This window comes from Spermophilus citellus (assembly GCF_964194105.1).
Source record: "Spermophilus citellus genome assembly, chromosome: 8".
Lineage (NCBI taxonomy): Eukaryota > Metazoa > Chordata > Mammalia > Rodentia > Sciuridae > Spermophilus > Spermophilus citellus.
Window position 1 is genome coordinate 4767856 of NC_138189.1, and position 16099 is coordinate 4783954.

Genomic DNA, 16099 nt, shown 5'->3' on the forward strand with positions numbered 1-16099 from the left:
ATTATTAAAAATTTAACACACATTGAAGAACTCTGTTAGTACGTGTTGTTTGGAAGGAACTTACCCCTAGAGCACAGTTGGAGAAGTTGGGTGAGGCAGGTAGAGGGGATGCTCATTGCAGCATGTCTACAGCAGCCACCCAAACAGCTAGGCACAGTCACTCATATTGGGGCACTGGCCAGGGTGGCTTTGAAGCTTTTGTGCAATGATTTCTACACAGTCATCAGGATTGAGGAGGTAGACCACATTTAATTGACATGGAAATTTGTTCCTAATTAAATGATAAAAGCATTTCACAGAACAAAAATAATTTGTTACCATTCTGGCTACAGAATGGGTTTTTGGGAGGGAGGGCAGGTGATTTGATTATAGTTTTTATTTTTATCTTTTTACTTTCTTTTGCATCAAAGTTTATATGCTTCTATGTTTAAAAAATAATGAATATGGACTTCTGGTTAAAAAGCAAATCTCCAGTAATAACAGCAACTTCATAAATCTGTTTAAATTCACTGGATAAACTGCTGAACAAATTTTTATGTGGAGTATCAGTACATAAACTTTTTGACAAACACCTCCTAAATTTTATGTTTAATTTTGATGAAGGGAAGTGTGTCTATAGAATATTTGACAAAAACAGATGAAAAGTGTTAAGTATCACTCCATACCTTCAACAGGATCAAAATCAATTCATTTTCTTCTAGTGTTTTTAAAGGCATATTTAATACAGCTTTAATCAAACTGTACATCTAATTTATCTCTACTTTTCACTTAAATATTCATGAATAGAAAAACTACTGAGGAGCTGTGCTGGTTGCCGAGTGGATTAGGAAATGCCCACAGGCCCCAGGCAGCTGGAGCACTGAGGTGTTTGAAGTGGAAATCGATACTTCTCCAGCATTTGGCCTTGAGCCAGGGGCTCCTGCTGACAGACCCTCTGAACAGACAGTCCCAGAGAGCTTCATGCTAACTCTTAAGATGGCAACTGCAGGCAGGGGTCTTGAGTCAGTCCCTCGACCTTGAGCCTTGGTTCTAGCACTTTCTTGTGACTATGTTGCTCTCCTGTCCATTGCAGGCTCTCATCCTTAGTGTGGGGTAGGCTGGCAGGTCCTAGGTCCCAAGGGCTCAAGGAAGGAGAGCAGGAAGGTCCCTGGTGTTTCAGGCTCCTGACGAGGACTTAGGGTGTGATCCTTATGGCATTTAACTTGTTCTAATTTTCACTGTGTGTTTAATTCTCACTTCAAGTCTGAGGCAGGTGCTGCCATCATTCCCATTTTATAGATGAGGAACTGAGGCTAAGAATTTGACTATGATCATGCAGCTAAAAATGTTAGCAGGGATACTGCCCGGAGGAAGAAGTGTGGTGTTTCTAACCCTGCACAGCGCCCCCCCTCACCCCCGTTCCTCCTTTCTCCCCCCCCCCCCACCACTCTGTCTCACTGGCCCGCCCTCCACACTGCAGTCAGAGCCATGGATGGTTCTAGAAGATAAACCTGATTACAGACTCTCCTGCTTCAAAGTCAGTAGGAACTGGGTGGAGAACAAATGGCCAAGAGGGGCCCCAGAGATCAAACAAGAGCCTGTACATCACAAGGATGATCTGCCCAGAGGTCCTGGGGAGCTCCTCCAGGGCTAGATGGCTGTGCCTATCTCCTGGCCCCAGCACTGAAACTGGCACGCTTGAGCCCAGGGTATATCTGTTGGCTGAAGGACGCTGAACTGCCGTTAGCTTTGTGCCTGGGGTAGCCAGGAGCACAGTAGGTAGGACTGAATTTCCTGTGTGTGATCTCTGACCTCTGGGGGTCATGTCCTGGGGAAGGACCATGGAAGGGAGGTCACAACACAGCCACCAGCCAGTGGAAAGCCTGAGGCCCATCTGTGGGCCACCCTGTCAGGCTGTGGCCTCCTCCTTCTGCCTTACTCCATTGGCTGAGGCCTGGGTGAGATGCTGCATTTGGAGGCTCTTTCGGTGTTTACACTGTATAGGTCCTTGTGGTGGCAGCTCTGGGTGGGCTGCTGAATCTCTGCTCACTTCTCTAGCAGGAGTTTGGCCACCCCCAAGCCTTCAAGCGGCCTGATCTCTATCTGTCCCCACCACAGTTGAAACGGTCCCGTGAGACTGAGGTACAGCTAAAGCCACTGGTGGAGAAGAACAAGCGGATGAACAAGAAGAACGAGGACCTGCTACAGAGTATCCAGAGGATGGAGGAGAAAATCAAGAATCTCACAAGGGAAAACGTGGAAATGGTAAGTCCCAGTCATACGGGACCACCCTGGGATTCTGGTCTGGGTGGTCCAGCCCTAAATCTCACAGTCCACATTTCCAGGGCTACTCTTGCCTTGCTCCCAGGAAGCCTCATGAACAGGGTCAGTCCACAGCCTTTTCCGTTCTCTCCACATCTCTAGAATGTGCACTGCTGGGGGCATCTGTGCCTGGAGGGGCCAGACAGCTGTGTCCTTAGAGACATCTCAGTTTTCTCTGAGCCTCAGTTTCTTCATCCACAAAATGGGATGCATGACAGTGCACAGAGGGCCCCTAGAAAGTGGGGCTTGTAGTGGAGCCCCGTCAGTGGGAGCAGTCACAGGAATTACTCTTGATCCAGTGCTGACCTTCCCTCCCAGGAGGATGGCTGGTCTCTGTGGTCAGGGCAGATTATGAGTTGCTCTAAGGTGTGTAAAACAGTATGAGCCATCACAGCTGAGTAGAACCTTCCAGCTTTCAAAGCTCTTTCAGACCACCCTCTGTGCCCCCCATCCCTGTGCCCTGCCTACCCCTTCTCCCACTCATGAGCATCATCAGCCACATCACAGGCTTGGCTGGGCCTGTGACTGTCATCCCCCGTCCTCTCATCAGCCTTCTGTCTCCGTGCCCTGAGCTCACACCATGCTGTCCCTAACAACCACTACTGCATGGGTGATCCTGCAGTGCTCTCTCCCTTGGTCACAGAAAGAAAAGCTGTCGGCCCAAGCCTCCTTGAAGCGTCACACGTCCCTGAACGACCTCAGCCTAACCAGGGACGAGCAGGAGATCGAGTTCCTGAGGCTCCAGGTGCTGGAGCAGCAGCACGTCATTGACGACCTCTCGCTGGTAAGCTGCCTCCAAGTGAGTGGCACCATATGACACACAGTGTTAGGGGTGGGCAGTGGGTAATCAGGGCCAGGTAAGGCAGCATAGCTTTGGGGACCCGCTGTGTTCCCTGTGGTGTGCACATTCCTGCTGTATTCTGCCAGGAAACAGCCCTGGTCTCCATGAGGTGAGATGCTGCTACCTGGGAATGGTGTCATGGCTACTCTTGTTTCTTCAGTGGTCTCCCTGGTTTGCTGTTGTTAAGAAGCAGTGTCAGTTGTAGCAGTGAGTCTTCTGGCCTTTACAGAGTGGTTATGATCCATCCCTGAGAAGCCTGGGAATTATTAACAGTTTTTACATTTTTATTGTTTTAGCTTAGCTGTTGCACTCTGTGAGTTTGAGCCAGCAAACCTGAACCTTGTGATCAGACAAGAATTTGAAGGGCTTGTTAAGGCTGTGTGTTTTACGGCTATTGGGGTGCACATTTGTGGAAGGAGATGGGAATGGGCCTGCCTCAAGTAGGTGGGGTGTTCTATCCAGAGAATTCTGCAGGGCCACCATTGCCCTGCAGTGAGCATATGCTGCCTGCCCAGGAGACATGGTGGGTCCATTCACAGGATAGAAAGCCATCAGAATTCTAGGGAAGGCTTTGGCCAGTGTCACACTCTCTCTGTTCGTCCCTCTTCTGCCTCTTTCAGTTCTTCCTTCCTTCATTCACCCACCTATCCAAATATCCATCCGTCTTTCCTTCATTACACAAAAGAGTTGATACAGCTTAGGATGAGAAAACACTCAGTGAGTAGGGATAAAGTCAAAAAAAGAAGAAGAAACCAAATCAAAACTAGAGAAAATAAGGATAATGCCTAAGGATCAGAAGTGTGGACCATATAAAGCTGAAGCTAAGCACCAGATTTGTTCCGCTGGAGGGAGAAGGAAGATGTGATTAGGAGTGAATCCCTGGTTTTATGTGGGGCACAGTGCTGCTGCTGCTCCCGCCTCACGGGAACCATTCCTACTGACAGAGACCACCAGACACCCCAGTCTCTTGTTCTTTCTTACAGCAGTGCCATAGAGCAGGGTCTAGCCTGGATAGCAATGAGGAAACAGAGGAGGGAAATAAAGCTGTCTTCAGGCCAGGAGGAGGCTCTAGGGGATTTGATCTCAGCTCTGTCCATGTTCAAAGCCACAGGTGTTCTCATACTTGCTGCTGTTGCAGGTAGAACTTGCCGAGGCCAGGGAGCCCCTGTGCAGTGCACTGCTTCATGCTGTACAGCTGCAGACCCCAACAACGAAATCAGGCACGGTAGGACGGGGCTGGCGAACCCAGGCATTTCCCAGATAAGGACCTGAGTGAATGGCTTGTCCTCATAGCTTAGTTCCAAGAAGCAGCTATGACTTGGGTGCTTAGATCCTGGAACATCCTGTCCCAAGGCAGACAGTAGGCATGGCAGTGTCCCTCCCAGCCCTGGAGAGCCGGTAGCATTGCTAGGTGTGACAATGTGAGGCCGGCTGGAACAGCAATGGTTGTGTTTCCTTCCAGGAGAGGGAACGGCTCCTGCGCTCCAAGAGGCATCGAGGGAAAAGCCTGAAGCCACCTAAGGTGAGCCTTGAGAATGTCACTTCCCTTTCACAGACCTGCAGTGCAGGCGGACCATGGAAAGGGAGGGTATCAGCCGTTTCTACAGGGGCCTGCGGCAAAGACACCGGCTTGTGTGTTGGGTGATGGGAAACCTGTTATCACCATTTTTCAAAGCAGCATAAATTATAGTTGTGTACTGTGACCCAGTTATGGTAATTTATTCATGGAAAACTTACTGATGCAATTCTGCATTTAGACTGCAGGGTATGTTCACCCAAAATTGAAAGCATAAATACCTTTTGAAGGATTTAAAGGACTCTCTGGCTTGGTTTACACCACACTACTCCATTCTCAGAGACCAGAGATCAGGAGCTTTGTGGGGTTTGGAACAATAAAGAACGGTTCTATTTGCGAAGTGGTCTTGCCATTTCATAGTGATAGTGTCCAAATATCCAGGTAAGAAGAGTGCTGAGTTGGGCTTGTGAGGCTCAGATGCTCAAAAGGCCCAGGGCCCAGGCTGGGATGTGGCAGGGCAGACTGGAGTGAGTCCACATAATAATAACAAATAAAAAAGCATAGATTGCACTTAAACCTGTGAACCTGTTGTCACCAAGACATGGGCCTCCTTTTCCATTCTCTGAACCAGGGGCACTGCCGGCTTTGTCTTCTGTTGGGCCAACAGCTGTGTGCATGTGATAGTGAATGGCAAGAGTCTGCGGCCTTGGCGTCTGGGTGGTGGGGACTGGGCCTAACTGGGCCAGAATACTGGTAGCTATAGAAGATGGGCCAGGTGGATAAGGCTGTCCAGTCTTTGAAGAGAAGTGTTATGTGTTAGTATCCTGGGGCTGTCTTAACAAAGTGCCACAAAATGGGTCTTTCAGAATGACAGAAATATATTGTCCCAGAGAACAGAAATCTTATTCAGGTGTTGGGAGGGCCACGCTTCCTCCCTCTAAAGTCCACAGGAGTCCTTCCATTTGTTGCCTCTCCTCTTCTGGTATTTCCTGGCAGCCTTTGGCTTCCTTGGCTGGCAGCTATATCATCCTGACTCTGCTCTTTCCCTGTGTGGCTGTCTCCTGTGAGTCTCTGTCTTTACATGACAGGTTTTATGAGGATGCCAGTGGATTAAATCAACAAGGTCTGGTGTTAATTTCATAATTACATCAACAGTGACCCTGTTTTCCTTCAGCAGTACCAGGGTTAGGACCTCAACATATCTTTTCTGGGGGGACACAATCCATAACCCCTTGCTTTATGTAAAATCTGAGCATTGTAAACTTTGGTGTAGAAGGCTACAGTACTGTAGACCACCTAAAATATCTGGCTCACACTGCCCCCTGGTGGCCAATAAAGTGCATGGGATGAGCGCTTCAGGCAGAAGGTAGGAAGAGTTCACTGAAGGTGGGCTGTGGGTGTGGCTGGTGTTATACTTCCCATTTCGTAGTTACAGGAGACATGTAGACAGTAAATATGGGAACAAAGAGAAGCCATAGGTTGAGAAGGCTGAGGTTCAAATTCAGGTCTAGGACTACTGGGTCAAACATCCACCACCAAGCCAAGCTGGCCAAGGGGCAATCTCTGCATGCTGGCCTTAGATGCTCCGTAGTGGATAGTGCTTTGGGCAGAGCTTGTTATTTGTTACCTGGGAGGTGAACAGTGACATGCCCCATGTAGGCTGTGGGCATCTTCTCTGTTCCTCAAGCTGCTGCTATGGAATGCTCTTGCCTTTTTTTTTTTTTTTTTTTTTTTTGTACCAGGGGTTGAACCCAAGGGTACTTAACCACTGAGCCACATTCCAGCCCTTTTTTGTATTTTATTTAGAGACAGGCTCTCACTGAGTTGCTTAGGGCCTCACTAGGTTGCTGAGACTAGCTTTGAAATTGTAATCCTCCTGCCTCAGACTCCCGAGCCACTGGGATTACAGGCGTGCGCCACCATGCCTGGAGTTCTCTCGAATTTGAATTGACTTAACTATAAGCATTTATCCACATTACACAGTGCCATCATGGATGTGAACTTCTGTGGCTACATAGTCCGTCAAGGAGACAAGCTGTGCGTTTGTCTCCATGCAGCCATTGGGGCATGCTTGAGGCCAGGGCCTCAGGTTAGGGATAGCTGCAGTGGCTGTTTTGCCCGCACAGCCAGCCTCTGGGCCTGTTCTCTTGTATTGTCTGACTGCAGAACATTTCGTTCACGGACTATACAATTATTTAGTTACCCTTTCCCCTATTGTTGGACTTTCTGCTTCTTTAAATGTCACCAAAGCAAAGCCCTTTTGTGTAGAAAGCTGTGACTGTAGTCTGGATTGTTCCCATGGATAGATTCTGGGTGGGTGGAATGTGGGTGTAATGGTGGGAAACATGATTTCGACTAGGGCATTGCACCCCCTGCTGCCCATGGTGCCCAGTGTATATTTCTGGAATATATAGACATTCCAAAATCTAAAAGCTCTGAAATTTGAAACAGTTTTGGTTTCAAGCATTTCAGATGAGGGATGATTAACCTAAACCAGAATGCCTGAATATAAAGGGTTTCTTTTTGCCCTTTTTCTGATTTCTGAATACACTGATGGGAAGAGAAATTTACAGAGGGTCAGAAGCAAAGCATGCTTTGCTACCCATGTGCCCAGCACGCAGGGGCAGGGCTGCCTTTCCTGCCCTCCATGTCCTGTTCACTGCATGGCACAGAGCATGTGACCCTAAATGGTTGTTAGCTGTGTAAGTACGTTACCTCTCCTGGAAAAAGGCATCTGTCTTCTGGGTGCTGGGCTGTCCAGAGAGCATGTGGTCATTTTAATGAAGAGTCTCATGTTCCCAGAAGGCCGAGTTTGGGAATCTGCATGGAAATTTTCCCAGGCTGGCTCAGGTCTCACCTGCTTCCTGGGCCCACCACTGTCTTCTCTTCTTCTCAGGATTCAGTGCAGGCCATTTCCCCTGTGCTCCTGCTTACTCCAGGGTCGTAAAGGGGTGATGGAGTGGCCGTCCAGATCTCTGCGGCCCTGAGCATGTTCAGTAGTCTCCCAGAGCTGCCTTCCTTCTCTCCTGCAGGCTTCAGGCACTCGGCAGCTTTGCCCTGTAAATGGCTCCCTTGCCCTCTGTCCTTCAAACTTCCGAGTACTTTCCCTCTTTTTCAGGGGTTTCACTTCAGAGCACTGTAGTGAATTCATTGAAAGGTGCAGAATTTTCTGGAAGGCTGGTAGTTCCATTCTTGCCCTCTGATGCTCTTTCAGAAGGAGTTTCACGAAGCTCTCTGGACTCTGTAGTTAGCCCCTATAGGAGACCTCCTTCAGTTTCACGCCCGTGCCCTGGTTTGTGGGTGATGGGGCTAGAGGAGAGTCCTGGATGCCAGCCCTCATCTTCCTAGGTGCCTTAGCCTCTCTGAGGGTCCTGACTCTGTCTCACTGGGCCTTGCCAGGTGTGGGAGTCCCCCAGGTCTGTCTAGGAACCTGCTAGTTAAGCATGGCTCACATTAGTCCCCAGTCAGGGCTGTGGGAGGAGGGTCCTGAACAGCGTTTCCTGGGTGTAAGTGGGGGTTGCTCTACTGGAGGCTGATAGAAGGTCCCCACCCAGGTGGTGAGCTGTACAGAAGGAACAGAGGCCACAGCTCAGTTGAGCTCCCAGCATCTGACAGCTGCTAAACACGAGTGCCGTGGTTCACAAGCCTTGGGTGAAAGCCAGCTGGGGGTCTCAGATGCACTGGGAGAGGGAGGCCTGGAGCAGTGGGGCAGCTGCAGCCACGGGCAATGTGGCATTGGTGAGGTGTGTACACCCTTAGAACCTGGGTATGGGTTCCTGAAAAACAGCCATGTCCCTGAGGTCCAGTGACACCTGAGGCCAGGCTGCTGCCTCATGGACAGGAGGACAACAGGCTGTGGGCACCTGTTCCTGTGTAGGGCGCCTGGCGTTGGCCATCACGTGCATGTAGTCTCGCTGTCTGTCTCCTTCGTGGTGTTTGCGGTTGGCCGTATTCCTGTCAGCAGCTGGTGAGCTCATGGCGGCTTGTCACACCTGTGTACCCAGCTACTTGCAGCTGCCAGCACAGCATTGTGTTCTGAGAGGGGCAGAATGGTTACTTTCAGGTCACATCCTGTCTGTCTTCACTGTGACCCTCAGCTGGAAGGGATGAGGGCTTGTTCCCTGTGGATCAGCTGTGTCCCTGGTCACCTAGTCCCTATTCCACAACCACCATCAGATCTCAGCCCATGTATTTCTGAGCAAAGAGAAGAAGCTGGTGGCAGGACTTCCTGTCAAGCCACCAGGTGGGTGTCTGGGCTCCATCAGAAGCTTGGAGCCCCTCTGGGACTGCTCTGTGTCCTCCCTGCAGGGGAGCCCTTTGGTAAAGCCCTGGGGGCAAGGTTTGGGTCCTGGAGACAGGACATTAGGACACCTGTGGGGAGGAGGGGCTGTGTCCTGGGCCACCCCCAGCACTTAGCACCAGCGCCCACACAGTCTGCACTGTTCCTATCCTCACAGAAGCTCGCAGGTTACTAAGCAACAAGAGAAGAGTGGAGCCAGCTGGGTGGAAGCAGAGCTCGGAAGCCTGGCCTGGCCACAGAGCTGCCAAGCGCACCTTGTCTGGAATAGCCAACGACCGCGTGTCCCTCAGACCCCGTCTGAACTTTGGAAGATGGGAGGTTCTGCTGGGTCTAGGTCATTTGCTGAAATAGGGCGGGAAACCCAGTGCTGGGGAGGGCATGGTAGTGAGCCTCAGCTTCTGCAAGGAGCTGTGGCAGAGGCTGGGCTTGTAGGATTCTGGCCCTCTGCCTGGTGTCAGGAGGGACCCCAGGCCCTGTGAGGAGAAACTTGGAGCAAAGGCTCCAGATTGCAGTTATGGCCCTCCAGGCCACTTACTGTTTCAGGGGCTTCTGCCGCCCTGGTTCAAGCTCTGTCCCACTTTTGCAACCACTGTGAGAGCTCCTTGGTGGCACCCTGCTCCCAGCACTTCCCCTCCCCTCTAGAGCTATGGGAATGAGGGGCAGGTGCCAGGCAGACCCCGCAGGCTCCTTCTCCTTTTCCCTGGGCCCCAGACCCCCCTGCATCCTGGGCCAGTCTCTGCCTTCTCCGTGCCGCCTTATCTCTACCTCCAGACAGGCCAGTGCTGTTCACCTCCTCTGCTTGCTGCCCCTGGCTCCCTCAAGACTGGGCTGCAGTCCCATTTCCAGCGGGGCTAGCTGCCCCTTCTCTGAGCTTTCTCAACTTCTTGATCCTTCTGTCCTGCGTGTGCAGCCACGTCTTGTCACTATCCATTTCTGTTTCTGCTTCCTCTGGGGCTCTAGGGATGCTGGAGCTGAGGGAGGGAGTGACAGGGACTGTCAGAGAGTTGTGTCAGGGCCACATGGCCTGCTGAGCAGGTCAGGAGTGGGGCTAGAGCCAGCACTGTGTCTGATGCCTGGGGTCTCCAGTGGTTTAGATACTGGGAGAAAACAGAGGGTGTCCTCGGACTTCCTACCTCCTCTGGGTGGGATCAGGGCATGAGACTACCCATCACTGGCTCAGTAGTGAGGGCCAAAGGATGTCCCTCAGTCCTCCTGACCCCCTTCTCTCTAGCTGTTCTCTGGGGACTGTCTGCTTTGGGTACTGTGGAACTGCCAGATGACAGGCATGGAGCCTTTTGTCAGCCTAAGTAGGGAGCCTGAGTAGGGTTAGGAGCCAGGTCAACTGGATGTACCTCATGGATTCTGCAGAGCTAAGAACCTCTGGGGCCCTGACAGCTGTTGCATTTGGTGACACTTGCCAGGAAAAGATTGTCCTTGGCTTCTCTTGAGGATCCAGGTGAGAAAATCAGTCTTTAAGCTTGTCCCAGAACTTGATAATTTTTTAGAAGACTTGATTGCCAGGATTAACTCCCCTTCCCCATTAGCCAATGTGGGCTTTTGTTCCTAGTGTCCAAAACTCAGTCATTTAAACAAAGAAAGGAATTTATGTCACTGATAGATCTCGGTGGGGCTGCTCCAGGCATGGCTAGTCCAGGTGCTCACCTCTCCGTCAGCTCTGCTCTTCCCTGGACTGGCTTCTTTCTCAAGTAGGCCCCCAAGTGGCTCTAGTAGCATCAGGCTTGCTTTTCGCCTGCCTGGCTCCCCTGCAGAGGTCCTGGGGCTGGCATTGGTCACAGGCCATCACTGACCCAGGCCCATCCTGGCTGGAGGGTGCCTCCCTGGGAAGTGTGAGGCATAGGGATGGTCAGCACTAACACGGGACGTGATGCCATCGCACAGCATGCCGTAGGTACTTTAAAAGGAGCGGGGCGCTGTGGACATTGGAGGTGAGGTAGCTCTGTGACTCAGCAGGCGCGCTCCTTGTGAATTGAGTGTTGCCTTCCAGTGAGCTTTGGTGTCTGTCACGGAGTAGAACTTCTGCTTTCTTGTGTAATGCTGTTCACTTTTTTCAATATGAGGGTCTCTGCCTTTGATGTCGTGTCCAGTAAAGCTTCTCTAAGACGTGCAGGACACTCCTGGGCACCCTTGGGCAGGGCCCCCGAGGACTTGGTTCTGGTTCAAGTCGTGGTTTCCCTGACAGTGGCTTGTTTCAGTGTACAGATTGTGGGACACATGCCTGGAGTGACTGCAGGGAGGCCAGGGGTAGGCACATCTGGGTGCGTAAGGGTGGGGGCTGGCCAGTGGGGATACCTCCCAGCACGTGAGGAAGGAGGCGCCACTGCACATGGGGCTCTGGTCTGAAGGAGAAGGTTCTCTGGTGTTGCCACTGCTGCTGCTGTGCCTGGGGACTCTCCATGGCCCCAGGGCCCCAGGGCCCATGCAGTGCTCTTGACGACAGCTCTGGGCTCAGGGAGCTTGGGTCCTAGGAGGAAAGTCCCTAAGGACAGGCTGGTTGGAAGCTATCCTCATGATGAACGCAACATGGACCAGTCTGGAAACTGGCTCCTTCCTTACCTTGGCTGGCATCAGGGCTCAGGGCCCCGCCCCAGCTCAGACATCTTTTTACCAAGGTGCACCTTCCAGGGTATTCCTGTCCTGGAGTCTGCTGCTGAGGGATCCGCAGGAAGCCTTGGAGACACAGGCAGGCATGTGAGAGTAGAGGGAAGGCTTTGGCAGAGGATCGCGCTTTTCTTAGGACTGGGAAAAGGCCTTCAAATGGACACTGACCGTGTGGCCTTTGGCTGAGCCAATCCCACAGGCGGCGTGTCCTGCAGCAGCTCGCCCCATGGAGTACGTCCTATTTGTGCTGTACTTCTCTTTCTTCCTCTGCCTCTGTGCCCTGGTGTGCCTGTACTTCTCTGGCTGCCAGGAAATGACATATAAGCATGAAGGTAAGCAACTGGCTGCAGGTGAGGAGGGGAGCCTCCATGACAGTCCCCAGCTATGCCCTGAATCCCCACATGTTCCAGGCTGTTCTGTGGGAGAGGACAGGAGGAGGAGGAGAGAAGGGCTGGATCCTGTGGAGAGGCCATCCATCATAGGCCCCTTTGCCTCACCCTGGCCCATTACATCTGCTAAGTGTGAGCACCTGTGTGCTCGGTAGTCAGGGAGAAGAAGGGTCAGCTTTGCAGTCATTTTTGCTATGGCTACACTTTAAAGCCTGGGTTAGTTTGTGGAAAGGGCTCAGCCAGGCATGCCTTTGGTTGTAAGGAGAGTGGAAGGGTAGAGGGGTGAGCCCTTTGGATACAGCATGTGCATGCAGACTGAGCAATGGGGGTCTGTCCTGAAGCATTTGAGGAAGTGCTGAGGGGATTTTAGAATAATCAAGATGCAGAAAACATGATGGTCTCTGTCTTGGCCTTTAGAATATTTGTTTGTTTATTTGATACCAGGGATTGAACCCAGAAAGCTTAATCACTGAGCCACATCTCCAGTTTTTTTTTTATTTTTAAATTAGAGACAGGGTCTCATTAAGTTGCTAAGGGCCTTGCTAAATTGCTGAGACTGGCTTTGAACTTGCAATCCTCCTGCCTCAGCCTCCTGAGTTGCTGGGATTATAGGTGTGGCCACCACACCCTGCTTTGGCCGTTTTGTTAAGGCCCACTCTGCCAGGCATGTGAGGAGGCAGTGTCTTTGGGGGTCACCTTGGCCCCTCAGGAAGCAGGCATTGCATTATTTCCTATATATTTGGGAAAAATATCATAAAACGAGTTGCACAATCTTCAGAGATGATGACCCCTTTGTTCCCTTCTCACTTGAGGGTGTCTTTCTCTCTGTGTTGGGAGTGGCACAGACAGACGTGACGCAGCCAGGCTTCTTGCCATGTGGATACGTAGGGAAAGCAGTCAGACCACCCAGCAGGGACAGGACCCAGCCTCTCTCCTCTGGAAACTGTGTGGACCACGGTGTCCCAGGCTTGTCTCGCTGTCTCAGGGTCACAGGGACTGACCGTGAGTACTGGGGCTCCGGCTTCCTCAGGGTGGCAGTTCTGTGAGACTTGGTCTCTGGGCACAGTTACGTGGGGCCCGCTTGGGTCTGCAGCCTGGCTGTGTGCGAGGGCAGCTCCAGCTGAGCTGGGTCAGCGGCAGCAGTAGGTCTCACCCTGTTAGCAGGCCGTGGTAGGGAGCTCCTAACCAGCAGTCCCACAGGCTTCTAGGAGCAGATCTTCCTGGGGAGAGCCCACGGCCAGCCACAGTACCAGCAGTGGACAGTCACCACGGGCACTGTGTCCTAGCGTGTGGAGGTGCGCGGCTTGACACCTCCTAGGTCCTCCCTGCACACGTCCCCTGCCAGCACAACCACAAACAGCCATCCCTGGAGGCCTGGCAATTAGTCTTGTTTACAAGAAATGAGCCAGCCAGCACTGTCCAGAGAATGGCAGAGCCTGGGGCTCGGGGCCAGGCATGTGTGCAGATGGTTTTGAGTGCCGCATAGGTGTCACTGCAGTAGGTACCATCGTCACCATCGGTTGTCATTGCCACCTCTGTCCAGAAGATTGGGGGAGTTTCTGACGCTGCAGTCAGGCATGGCTGTCTGCGGGCTGTCCTTGGAGAAGAATGCCATTGGGAGTTGGTGGAGCCTGATGGGCTTCCCTCCTACCTGTTGGGTCACTTGGAGGTGGAACCGGGTGGCGTCCTGGCTGGTGCTAGCTGCCTGAAGAATGAGACGAGTAAGGGAGCTCTTAACACAGAACCATCTGTGGATAAACAAGCTCTTTCGGCTTTGAGTGCATTAACAGAGATGTGCTAAGCGTGCTCATTGAACAAGCAGTTTTCTGTGAGGGGGCTTGGACTGAAGCGGGACAGAGAGCCCCATCCTTGCTTCACGGAGCTTCCATGCTAGAGGGGGAAGCAAAGAAACGAATGCACAGGCAAAGTCCATCTTATAACAGATGGTACTGCTGTAGGGAAACAGGCAGGGGCAGGAGGCTGGGCGAGGTGGCTGGTAGGGATGTGGAGCTGGTGGTCAGGGAGGGCTCCTGATGTGGTGGTTTGTGCCAAAGAGCCAGAGTTAAAGGTGGAGGGAGAGCCACGTGGACTCTGGGGAGACTGTCTTGGCCACACAGGCCCTGTGGTAGGCCTGTGCAAAGTGCAGGAGAGCGCTGGCAGGGTTGGGCAGAGCAGTGGAAGAGAGAGGACAAAGCACATCACACAGGTCACCTGTACCATCATGGGGATGTTGGTCTTACTCAGTATGATGGAGCACCGAGGGGTTTCTGAGCACAAGACCAATGCGGCACACCTTCGTTCTGTGATAGTCACTCTGCCTGCTAGGTTGAGGCACAAGTGCAGAAAGAAGCAAGGAGGCCATGGAAGGGTCTTCTTTCCATGAGAGGTGACGGGGGCTTGGGCCAAGATGGAGGTGCTGGCAGATAGAGGGGTTGAGAGATGGGATGCCGGGTTGAAGGCACCCAAGGGCTTCTCCCTAAGAGCAGACAGACGCAGGGGCGCGGGAGGAGCTGAGGAGCCCTCTGGGCTCGGGACTGAGCAACCAAAAGATGACTACTGCTGCTGCTGAACCCAGGTGAGAGGTGGCAGGAGCAGGCACAGGGAGCCCATCAGTCACCCACCAAGACCTGCGCATTCTCGAGGGCACAGCCAGGGGACAGGTCTGGTGTCCAGGAGGCAGGTACGCCCACACAGTTACAAACTGAGAACAGGATGTGGGTGAAGGCGCTGTGCAGAAAGACCCTCACCCAGTGCAGGAGCACTCTGGTGGCCTGTGGTGGGCCCTCCGCAGAGCACTGCAGATGCCTGCTCCCTGGGTGCAGAGCTGTCCTCCTGCCTCCTCCGCTGCCGTCTGCACTGTCTCCTATGGCGTTAGTAGTCGCCATCACTTGGCTTCCCCGTGGGAGCACATGTACTTGCACAGTGTCAACCGAAGCCCGCAGTGGGCAGCACCCTGAGTTGGGCACCCTGCCCCAACTGTGGCTCCCAGGAGGTTGTGTCCAGAGGAGCCTGGGGCTCGGCTCAGATGCAGTTACAGTTTCTTCTTCAAGTTCATGAAAAGTGTTCATTGATTGCAAAAGCAAATCAAAGTTCTTCTCAGGCTATGTGGGAGTAGAAAGCAGGGTCCCTATGATGGATGTGCATCAGGGGATGGCTGCTTGGTGTCTGCAGACTGATGCTCCTGGTGGCAGGGCCTTCACTTGATTGTGGACAGGAATCCCTGGGCCTGACGTATCTGGCGTATCTGACGTATCTGGCCCAGGGAGCTGCTCAGCCTACGTTTGCTGAGTGGATAAACCAGGCTCCATGCCCTGTGCTGTTAGGAGTGGGGAGAGGGCAGTGGGCAGGGAAAACAGAGGCTGCACACAGAGCCCTGCGCCACCTGAGTTTGTGTGACAATGCATGGGGCCCTCACACTGTCCTGACTCTGTAAATGTTCCAAGTTCTCTGCAACAGTTAAGGAAAATGGCCTGTCAGCGCAGCCTGGGGACGGCTGGCTGGGCACTGCCCCACCTGGGCCTGCTGCTGGTGTTGCCACATGCTTGTCTCTTGGACCAGACCTCTCTGTGGCCCACCCCCCACAGAGCACCACAACATGGTGTTGCTGAGTGTCCTGGGGGCCAGGTTCCTCCCAGGGCACAGGGAGTGGGTTCTCTTCCACTTGACAGAAGGAACTGGGACTCAGAGAGGTTTTGTGGAAGGTCAGCATTGCAACAGCCTGGCACCCTCTTTCCTACCTTGTCAGCAATGAAGCCCATCAGCCACACCTGGAATTCTCCACTGGCCCAGATGCACTGGGGTGACAATGGGACCAGGAGGGGGTGACTCTCCATCTGTCCTTCTAACTTTGTGTAAATTGTCTCTTGCAGAAGCATGTTGTGGAGACATTTTTTGGATTTGATGAGGAGTCTGTGGACTCAGAAACGCTGTCAGAGACCTCCTACAACACGGACAGGACCCCAGCCACTCCCGAGGAGGACCTGGATGACGTAAGCAAGCAGCAGCGGCTCCTGCAGGACTTCCCACCTTGACGCTCTCTGGGCCACTCCCTCGCCTGGAGCTTAAGTCCCAGACAAGGGAGGTTCACTTTGTGTTATCAAAGCCCCAGGACCAAGGGAAGGAGGTCCCCACTG

At 52.6% G+C, this 16099-nt stretch overlaps 1 protein-coding gene across 1 annotated transcript in view; it reads left to right on the top strand.

The window, feature by feature from the left end:
* JAKMIP1 (janus kinase and microtubule interacting protein 1) overlaps positions 1–16099 on the top strand; it is a 128962-nt gene that overhangs the window by 79168 nt on the left and 33695 nt on the right. The window contains exons 6-9 of the mRNA XM_081303255.1: positions 2098–2244; positions 2945–3085; positions 4605–4664; positions 15836–15955. Of these exons, the coding sequence (XP_081159381.1) occupies positions 2098–2244; positions 2945–3085; positions 4605–4664; positions 15836–15955 (468 nt within the window). The remainder of the gene's footprint in view (positions 1–2097; positions 2245–2944; positions 3086–4604; positions 4665–15835; positions 15956–16099) is intronic.